The sequence below is a fragment of the Cyanistes caeruleus genome, chromosome 9 (genome assembly GCF_971803275.1).
Source record: "Cyanistes caeruleus chromosome 9, bCyaCae1.hap1.1, whole genome shotgun sequence".
NCBI lineage: Eukaryota > Metazoa > Chordata > Aves > Passeriformes > Paridae > Cyanistes > Cyanistes caeruleus.
Window position 1 is genome coordinate 15,728,805 of NC_141709.1, and position 11,136 is coordinate 15,739,940.

Here is an 11,136-nt window from a genome sequence, read left to right on the forward strand (position 1 = left end):
TTCAAAGGAAATATTGAGTCATGCAATGTTATTTACAGAGCTAAGCATTGTTAGAAGTGTTGTGAGGACTCAGTCCCACAAAAACATTTTTGTTAAAAGCAAATTTAAATAACTTTTTCATCTGAGATAGAGCTGCATTCAATTACTTGGACTTTCGCATTACCTACATCCTTTTATTTTTATCGGTTGCTTGCAGGATCAGATCTGAAACAGATTTTTTAGACGCTGTATTTACAAGTGTTACTATTTATTTTCCTGGGCTTTCACAAAAGCAGCAGAGGGCGCTGAGCCAACGGACACCGCCCGATGTGAGTCTCTTCCTCCCTGCTCTGGATTTCCCCGTCCAGGGATTTCCCACTCTGCCTTAGGAGAGCCTTTATAAAGAGCACGCTAGAGTTCTTGTAATAAACTGTTGCAGAGCAGCAAGATCTCACAGTGCTTCTTCACAGAAAACAGAAAGTAAATTTTTGAATTTACTTTAATTGACTTTAATTACCCAGTAACAGCAATTACGTATATTTAAAGAGATGGGAAGAACAAACCAGGCTGTGCTGGTAATTTTGTGTATGTTAAGAACTGGTAAGTTGGAGAAGGTGGGAGTTGGTGGTGCTTGTTTTAGTGTTTTAACTTTTTTAAATGTAAAATGACCTAAAATTTACTGCTTGATCTTTATTTCTCTTTTCTCCAGTTACCTTTTCATTTCAGTGAATACAACTGTCAATTAAGTAGTTCTGTCAAAATGTCAGGAAGCCTTTTTTTTGACATTTACTTTTGAGCTTTTCTGTGCTCTGCAATGACTCAGTCGTTTTCCTATTGAGTTTGGTAAAAGACAGTCTAGGAGACAACTCCAATATATCACTGCATGCTCGATTTTCTTTTACTGTCATTCCTGACAGTATCAGGCGAGTTTAGTACTAAATGTCCTGTTGAAAGTGCTTCTGCTGTTGTCTTTGCTATCTACCTGCTACCTCTCCCCTCAAATGTGACAAAGCTTTAGAACCAGGTCCGCCTGACAAAAAAAGTTATATTATGCCAATGAATTTATTTGAATTTGGTTTATGCCATCTTATACATGAAAACTGTTAGTCATTTGAGTCTGTATTGTCTTTGACAAAAATAGCAAGGTTTATGAGGTGTTTTGAATATGTAAACCACTGTATGAGCTTTATTAGTTTAATTTCCACACAACCATAAAGAACTGAAGCTTAAAGACCTCATGTCACAGTAGAACCTGAGAAGAAATAGGAAGATAAAAGTTGAGAAAGCTGCTGAATTGATGTGTGCTTTTACTTTTGTAGTTAAAGCTTTTGAAATGGAAATTATACCTGCTGAGAGAATTGTGGCACAGATTGGAGACATGCTCATACTCACATGCAATACTACTGGCTGTGCATCACCAAATTTTTCCTGGAGAACACAGATGGACAGCCCCCTTGGAGGAAAAGTCAGCAACCACAGGACATATTCTACATTGACTATGAATCCAGTTAGCATTGTGAATTCTCATTCTTATCTTTGTACTGTCATATGTGATGATGGAGAGAAAAAGGAGAAAAAGGAGAAGAGTGTCAAAGTTGAACTTTACTGTAAGTAAAAATGTAGAATTCTCTTTAAATAGTACATGTTGATAGAAAATTCAACAATTGTTTTAGATATTGTGGTTACCAGTTACTAGTTAACTTTTAATTCTAGAATAATGAGTCTGTTATAGCTCAACATGTACTTCCTTCTAAGATTTCTTTGTATGTCTGTTCAGGGCACTTTCTTAGCTCTTTCTTGCTTATCTTTCTGCATTGAAGATTGTTTATTCTTATTTTTGATAGTTCTTGAAAGCCAAAACATACACTGCCTGGATGCTTTCCTAGAGCTTGGAGAGAAAAAATCAAGGCCTTTGTAGTTTGCAGGGGAGTAATTCAGATGTCTAAACCTACCAGCACAGAAAACAGGATAGCACTACTGTATGGATTGCTCTGAATGCCTGTAGTTAGGCAGTTGTATCACTGCCTAGGTGCCGTGCTGAATCTTACTAGATCTTTTGTGATCACATTTCAGCAATTGTATAAATAAAATTCCTGTTAGTACATGAACTGCTAATAAAGGACTTGTAAGTATTCAGATCAAGATATGTCTTGTAATAATGTTGATAGAATGTCATCTAAACTGACGATATTTGGTGTCTGGATCTTGCTCTTATGTTGACCCTACAATTCATCTCTCCTAGTCTAAAGCAATTAATTTTATTCTTTTAGCTTTCCCCAGTGATCCTATCATTGAGATCAGCCCATCCTTAGTTGCTGGAGAACAAGCCACTGTCATCTGTAGAATTCCTGATGTGTATCCTTCTGATCACCTGGAAGTTCTTCTAAAGAAAGATGAACATGTTCTTCATAGGGAAGATTTTCAGGATGATGACAGCATGAATTTAGAGACCAAAATTGTGACATACACATTTCATCCCATGGCTGAAGATATTGGGAAAGAGATCACCTGTGTGGCCAGGTTACCAATTGCTGATATGGATTTTGAACCCAAAGAAAGAACATCTTCTCAGATGCAAATTGTAATACTTAATGCAAATTGTAAGTATTTTTGTACAAGAGATTTGGCTAGTTAACTTTCAAAGCTGCAAGCAAAACATCTAACAAAGTCTGGGAAAATTGTTCTATTGTGCTACTGGGATACACATTATTCATTTTTTTCTTGGTATTCTGTGACGTGTACCTCTAGAAAAGCTAGTGTTAGAGATGTGCATGTCATTCTTCATTTACATACTGATCTTGTCTTCCTTTTGTTCTCTTACAGTTGGTCCACAAAATACTACCATTACTGCATCTCCAAGCAACTTGCCAATGAAAGGAGACTCTCTGAACCTCACTTGTGTGACTCAGAGTAACCCGCCAGCACAAATAGTTTGGAGTAAACGTTCGGCTGAAGAAAGCATTCAGCATCTGATAAAAAACAATGTTCTTTCTATTCCCCATGTCCATTTCAGTGATTCGGGACAGTACATCTGTGAAGTAATTAATCTGGTAACTAATAAAACAGACAAAGCAACTGTGGACATTATTATACAAGGTACAACTCTCCTTGAGTTTCACTTGTATTATCCAGTACCTAACTGGCTGATCTCTGTTAGGTTAGAAGATGCTGAAACACTGAAAATTAGGAAAATATGGAGCCTTCCTTGTTACATATTCAGGATTCAGCTTCAATTTAAGGCTGCTCCTCATGGGCTGTACTTTTTCTTTCTATATTAATTTTCAGCTAATTCTCTCTGTACTGCTGTTGTACGTGCACACTTCTATACATTTCCCACAATACAACACTAAAAGTCATGTAAGAATCTGAGAAAGTGGTGAGGCAACACACACTGTTATTTCCTTGAAATATAATGCATGTTCCAGTTTCACAGGACATCAGTCTCCTTCTTTGAACTAGCAGTTTTGGTCAATAATAAATTTAATAGATGTTTAATAGTAAAACTGGTTTGGACATAATAATATTATTGCTGTTGTAATATTTTATGATTGATTGATTGCTACTGTTTTGACAGAGCCAAAAGTCTTAGATTGAATCTGGGATCAAAAACAAAGTTAACAGATCCTTGAGCAAGCAATTCCTGCTTTCTTAAAACTCTCTCCACCTTTAGTACCTTTGCATTTTCTTTTAGTACCTAACCGCCTTTTCTTTTCTCATGAAGGTGCCCCAGTCATTACAAAACTCTCCATTGAACCTTCTACAACAGTTAAAGAAGGGGAAAATGTTTCCATACAATGTTCTGCTGAGAGTAACCCTCCTCCCAAGATTATTTTAAGGAGAAAACCTGACAATGCAAACATGGGGCCTTACAGTAGCAGGCGTATTCTTCTTCCATCGGTGATGTTCCAGAATGCAGGAGACTATGAATGTATGGCAGAAAATGAGTTTGGGAACAGTAGAAGGGAAATCACACTCAATGTGAAATGTAAGTATGCATAAAGTTTTCCCAGTCATTTAAAAATAATTAGTTCTTCAGTGATAAATATAACCATCAAATTAAAGAAAACTGTATGAGAACAAAAAATCATCATAGTCCTATGCTTTTCCTAAGAAAGGAGCAGTGGTAATGAACAAAACAAAGTCATGAAATCTTTAATGTGATGATAGTCTTTAGTACAGATCTGAATGGATTACCAGAACTAGAACATTTCATGTAGATCTACATGGTTAGAATGTTTAGGTTATGGAAGGTTTGTATAGAAACTCTGATACCACGTGCTTTACTCTTGTTTTGAGAATGAAAAAGCAATTACCTTTGGGAGGGTGGCAATCTAGTATTCAATAGGACATGTTGGATCCATCCCTAAAAAATCCAGTGATGATTAACTATAGGATTTTTCCTTTCATATGGACCAAAGAACACAATGATCACTGTTATCCCTACTGCTGCTCTTAGTGAAGGAGAAACTGTGACAATGAAATGTACTAGTTCTAGTAATCCAGCTCCTGTGATCTCCTGGAAGAAAAAGAAGGCCACGGGGGAGTCTGAGAAAATTTCTAAAAATGCAACTTTAACTATACAGAACTTGAAAAGTCAAGGTCTGTGGCTTTATGAATGTGAAGCTTGTAATCCATTTGGCAAGGAAGAAAAAGCTGTGAAATTATATGTTCAAGGTTTGTAGAACAAGATGGAAAACAAGTTTTTTGATTTATATAGTTTAGGTCCAGATCTTCTTTGTGAAGAATGAGGTAATTGTGTCTTTGGTGTCAGTGGAGTAAAAAGGTGCCCATAATGTCACTAAGTGATTTAGGAAGCTTTAAACAATGAAGCATGACGTCTGCCTCGGTACAGATAGCTTACGAAAAGTTCTTAAGTCGGCAGGGCTTCCAAGACTCCTTCCAACTGACAGATGTGTGCATGAGGTAAAGAAGATACGCAATGCCTGGAAGGAAATACCCTTCCAAGCAGGCCTCAGTGCATAACTGCATAGGAAAGAGTCAAGGAGACAGTATCTGCTGAAGCTACTCCGTACAAGCACTGTATTACAGCTCCTTGCTTCTTCCGTAAGCTACAACTCTGTTTCCTGCTCTTATAAGCTGCAATTAAGCTACAAGAAATGCTGATTGCTCAGTTTAGATGGAATGATAGCAATGTTTAATTTCCAATAGTAATCAGACTTCTCTGCTTTAGCTCTGCTGCTTCTGCCTATTGCATAGCAACAGTGTCTTGCTTAGGGATCACTTCTGCCACCAATTCAGCTCTCTTCCCTGTTCTTTACTATTTTTATAGCTGCACTAAAGAATACACTTTTGATTTCCCCTTCAAGCAAAGCGAAACAAGGACAAAGTGTTACCATTCCTTGCATATCTGCAGATGTTAGATCTCTTAGGAGTAGTCTGTAAAAGAAAGCTGGTGATGGGTTCACAACCCTTGAAACAGTAGATAGCAGATATACCACAGACAGGGCTCGGCTAAGGGATGCAGGCAAATACACATGTATATCTTTAATGAACTCAGGGAGCAGTCTCAGCACACAGTACTTATGTCAAAGGTTAGTTAATATAACTGCTGTCCAGTGTTCATATTAGGATTTGTTTTACACAGAGTGACATCTTCAGTTTCATGAAGAATTAATTGTCTTTTAAAGACTGAAATGAGTTGCACAGGTACTTGTCATAAGTGATAGGGTCTTAATGCTAATGAAAACTTCTGTCCAAAATAGCAGATGCATAAAATAATTGCTGCTTCAAAATTTTTCGTATTTCCACTTCATCTTCTGAAAACAGGATATAAAATTGCGAAACCTTGTGAAAAAAAAAATGCAATTCTAGGCCCTTTGCCTTTTTTTCTCTTCTGTTGAAAGAGGACATCAGCCTCTGGGTTTGTTGGTCTGTGCCCTTTCATGAACTCAAACAAATAAACAGTGAATTTGAAATAAGAAAAGAGGCTTCATATAATGTAAAACATATGCAACATACTCTATCAATTGATAAAACGTTCTTTTTGCCAGCTGCTGTTGGTTTCAGTGCTAAAGGATAGCTAGTGACAGAGCAGCGTCTAAAGCTACATGCTCAACTACTACAGTGGGCCCATTAACTGGATTAGTATTTTGCATGTAAAAGTTGCTGATGCCTCATGAGTTCTGCTTCTGTTTGTTGCTAAATCCTACCTTGCATTTCTTTTCAGTTTCTCTCCAAAATATTACTATTAGTATGTCCATCAGAAAATGTTAAAGAAGTAGAAAATACCACTGTTAAATGTAGCACATGTACCCTCAGAGATGGTCCTGAAAAAAAGACCATTATAAGAAATTATTCTGCCCTCAGTGAATGGAAGCTTTATACTCTGCAATGAAACCAAAATTTATACAAGCATATATGCCCTTCATATATATATGTTTTCAGTGAGGTTGGAACAATACAGAGATTGAGATAGTTGTTGTAGGTAGCTGGGTCTATTGCCTTAAACCTATTTTGTTTGTACCTTTTAGTGGAATTTGTGTCAAGGTGAGCACAACTAGATCATAGCTAGTCCTTCCACAACAGTACTGTGGTTAACCTAAAAAAACCCCTCACCTAAAATCAAGCCAAACAACCTGGTCAGAATAAGCTGTATTTTAACCTCCTTTCAGTGTGGCTTTCATGTCTCTTACCTGAGTTGGTGTGGTAGCTTTAAGGCTAGGGTCATAAAAAGGTGATTCCTGGCTGTGTTTCTGTCCACGTGCATGGGCAGTGAGATTAATCCAGAGAAGGTTGTGTTTCACAAAAAATCTAAATATTGAGCTTTTAAAACATGGTCTTCCTTTGAAGGATGAATTTCAAGAGGTTGAAACCTACACAAATGTCTCCTGGGTACAATATGTGGTATTCCTCCTGTATTCTTCATTAATTTCATGGTATTCTCCATTGTAAATGATATCAGATAGGTTTGAACTTGCATAGCAAATTCTAGACCAAGATAGTGGGTAGGAATTACAGTATGTAATATGAAGTTACTAAAGAAAAAAATGTAAGGAAAAGAAAAAAAAGTATGCTTTGTGCATGAAAACAGAAATATGTTCCAAATTAAGGTCGTTAATAACACTGCTTTTACAGTGATGCACACGTATCTGTTTCAAACAATATTTACACATTTTTTTTCTCCTTTTGTCTCCATTTTCAGCAAGATTGGAAGAACCAGTGCAGATGATACCATTGATTATCGCATTCTCATCTGTAGCAGCAGTAGTGGTACCTGCAGTTGCAATTTTGATCTACGTGTCAAGACAAGCAAAGGTCAATGGATCCTACAGTCTTGTAAAAGCACTCAGGTTGAAAGTCTGATTATGTTAATATAAGTCTTTAGTTGATAATAAGCACATTTATTTATTGCTGTGACTGGTTCTACTCTTCTGTAACATATGGTAACAAACAAATGACTTAAGAACAGCACCATGTGATAACAAATGGGCTTATTTTCATGTTTTGATAAGTGATTTGGTATTTAAATTAAAGGAAGAGCTAGAATCCTGACCTAGAAATTGGTAAATCACTTCTGTGTTGAAGCATTCTGAACAAAGAGCTCTGTGGAGAACTAGGTTTGTACATAGTGTATAATTTGTGTTATAAATATGTTCAACTAGATATCAGTTTGTGAAACTGAAGTCTCATTGCAACTGTACAGAAAAAAATTGTTAATTCAGAGATATAAATCAATATTGCTTGAGCTGATCAGGTGATTGGCTTTTTCATAAAAAATCAATGATTTTATTTTGTATTACTCTGCAGCATGAATGTTTTTTATATAATTTGTCTGGTTGTGGTAATGTTTGGAAAATGTTCTCTTTTCACTGATATTGCCATAAACTCTGTACCTCCAATGAAGTTACACAATTGCTGGGCTATGCATTTCTAACAAATTTAAACTAATTTAAGCCTTTGAGACTCATTTGGGAAACATTTTATTTTAAATATTATTCAAAAAAATGTCTGGGGTTATAATCTAGTAAATTCTAGGACTGCTAAGATATTCTTGCTGGTTTCAATCATTCTCAGATCAATGTCAGAATTCTGTTATTTTGTGATGAGCCAAATCAGACCCTTCTTGTAAAATATAAGTGGATTGTAAATATGCTTTACAGATTTCCACTGCAAAATAAAACTACCAGTAGATTTCATTGACTAAATCTCCCTAGTGTTGCTTGTTTAAGATTATGCCAGAATGCACATTGCTGTGGAAGGAAATTGTCCTTGGCAGCAGCAGTTGTGGGTGTCATGGGAAAGGCACAAATAAGGCCGGCAGCAACCTCAAGGCATAGGCAGGAGGCACAGCCAGAATCTGTGCATGTCAGCAATGATGGGTGAGTTGTTTCCTGAAGAAATGCCCTTCCCAAGCTACTCACTATGGAAATCTAAACCACGTGCTTGACAATTTTCTTTTTAACAGAGAACTGGTGTCTGCATGCTTCATTCTGGTTAGTGCCTCTTTCACCACACACTTTCCAGTGTGGAAATTTTCAGGCAAAATGGCTGTGAAAATAGCAGACTTCTGGTGCAGAAGCAAAGATGAGGGAAGGAGAGGTGGAATTTGATAGTATTCTTCCTTGCCTCCCTTCTCCTGACTAGCAGTGGTGCTTTGACTCATCTGGGTGCTGATTTTCAGCACCTAAGGCAGGATTGTGGGAGGTACAGGCTTTGTGGCTGAGATGTTGAAATGCATCCTGATGTACTGTGACCTGATCCACAGTGTTAAGCACAGGAAGGTAGGCCTGGCCCTTCCAAGCTTGCACACAAAAAGCTCAAGCAGAGAAATGTGAAAATATGTCTTTACATTATACACATGGTAACAACTGCTGCCAACAGCAGTGCAAATGTGGGTGCTAGCTCTGGGATGAGGCAGTGGTGCACATCTCCCATATTCTTTCATAGTGTGTTCAGTAGTTTTGTGCACAATAAATCAGTTCATGGAGATGTCTATCTAGATTGGAAAGGGAGGTTTGGAAAGTGGGGGTGTAGCAGAAAAATGGGAGAGCAGTGTGGACTTGGCTTGGAGGAATGTGAGCATGCAGTAGGAGGGTGAAGAAAAGATTGAAGACAGAGGAGGAGGAGAGCTTTGACAGGCCCATGACATAAATTTCTTGGAGGTGGTGCCAGGCATATTTATTCAGAATAATGTCAGGCCTGTCTCAGTGCTGTCTTGTGAATAAACCAGAAAGCAAGATTTTTCGCACTGTGCAAAACTTTGGTGCATACACATTTTGCCTTTTCAGTGAGGTTCTGGTGTCTGGATTGCAGGAAGGATAGCTAGGAAAGATAGAGAGGAGGACTGGTAAACAGGACAAATGAAAGTGCCTGGGACTTTCCAGTTTGGAGAGAGAATGCTGAAGGAGGAGGGGCTCTGACTGATGTTTTCTAAATTGTGAAGGCAGTTGATAGCAAACAACAGATGCAAAACTGTTTGCCATATCATGTAATTCCAGAACTACAGGACATGCAAACTAAGGAGAAAGTGGTTCAACAAAAATAATAGAGCAGTACTTTTTTACAGGGTGAATGTTAATCTCCTGGAAGCTTCTACAGAAGGGTTAGCAGGATAACAGTATCACTTGGTTCAAAAGCAGAATGGAAAAACGAATGGGCTAAAGGTCCATAAACGTAAGTGAAAGCAAGTAGACAGAAATGGACTGTGCAACATTCCTAGTTCAATGTCCATTGATGCTAATCAACTCTCAGGATATATTCCAGAGAAAGTGGCCACTGTATGATATCCTGAAATAGTGTCTTACACTGCTGAAGACATTCTGGTGTTGGTGGGTTACTGGTGAGTCCAGCCAATGTGTGCCTTGTCTTCTTACTCCTCCTATGAGCACCCAGCTATGGGCCAGACCTTGCAGAAGGGGCATAAAAGTTCCTGTGTTGTTTTTCCCTTTCCTGTGGACTGTAAAGATGAAAGATAGGTGGAAGAGAAATAGGAGCCATCTTGCAACAGTGCTTTGGTGCTTGAGTAGTCTTTACTCAAAATTCCTCCACAAGTTTCCAGTATTTTTTCAGCTGTTGGTTTTTTCAGTATTTCCCATACAGATACAGATGTTAATGTCCATGTGGCTTGTCTGCCCTCTCAGGACCTCCATTAAGGTATTAAGTGATTTAAGCTAATAGGAATTGCTCTTTTATTTCAACAGGGCCAGCTTTTCCCCTACAAACTTTAAGTGAATATATAGAAGTTCTAGTGCCCATTTTAGGAGAGGTTGCTCTTGTGTGGGCAGTGAGCTTCCTAGCAGTGAAATCACAAAGAAGGATCTTGCCAGGGGATTTCCTCCCCTACTGCCTGAATCTCGGTATTTTCCAGGGAACTTAATGATATCAGTACAAGCTTGTCCCACGGAGGTTGAAAGTTCACAGTCAAACAACTTCTCCTTTTATTCAAAATTACAGAAGGATCATTGCTTCTCCTTGCACATTTTCTCATCAGGCAACTTGAAGAGCCTCTGCCCTGGCAAAAAGTCATGAATAGCAGCTCCAGCCCAGCAAGTGGTTTCAGAGCTGCCTGGAGGTCTAGGTAAGAATCCCTGCCACATGGACTGGCTTTATGATCAAAAAAGTGGTCTGTAAAGCAAAGTGCTCTGACAGGTCCTCTCAGGTTTTCTCTATAAAGTCATTTCACAAGTTATATATTTGCATTTTCCTCTGTCTGATCTTTGGCTCAAGCATAGCTTTGTCTTTTTGTGTTCAGGAGTTTAGCCCAAAAATACTACTAGGCAATGCTCATATGAGTCTGGATTTTAACAGGCAATTGCAAAATCTCACTCCCTGAAGTCAGTTCAGGATGTATTCTTTCATGTAAAGATCAAACAGGAAAAAATATATATTTTACATGTCTCCAAGAATGCTTTCAAATAATTTTTTAGGTATATGGAAGGCGACAGTTAATACATCCCATGAGAGAGGTGCTGTTATCTGTTGGAGATAACACTGGTGGCCTTGTATTTGAAGGGAGGCTCCTCCTGCTTTCAGGGACTAGCAAGGCCTGATCAGGATATTTAAAGCCAAATGATGATCTGGTGTCTCTGAACAGGGCAGGCCATTCAGCTTTATGGACTTGCTGCTGTGCTGGACCATGTAATTTCTTTCATGCAGTGCATGTTCCCCTGTAAGGGATCTGATCTGGAAATTCCTCAC

The 11,136-nt window shown here is 38.2% G+C and overlaps 1 protein-coding gene across 1 annotated transcript; it reads left to right on the forward strand.

Moving 5' to 3' along the window:
- The first annotated feature begins 518 nt into the window (after positions 1–518).
- On the forward strand, positions 519–7,383 carry VCAM1 (vascular cell adhesion molecule 1). Its single transcript, XM_086841786.1, is given in 11 exon segments — positions 519–579; positions 1,299–1,586; positions 2,250–2,579; positions 2,803–3,075; positions 3,701–3,964; positions 4,372–4,653; positions 6,167–6,185; positions 6,187–6,243; positions 6,245–6,377; positions 6,379–6,424; positions 7,142–7,383. Coding segments are annotated over 11 exon segments (1,905 nt in total). The 5' UTR covers positions 519–527; the 3' UTR covers positions 7,303–7,383.
- The last annotated feature ends 3,753 nt before the right edge of the window (positions 7,384–11,136 follow it).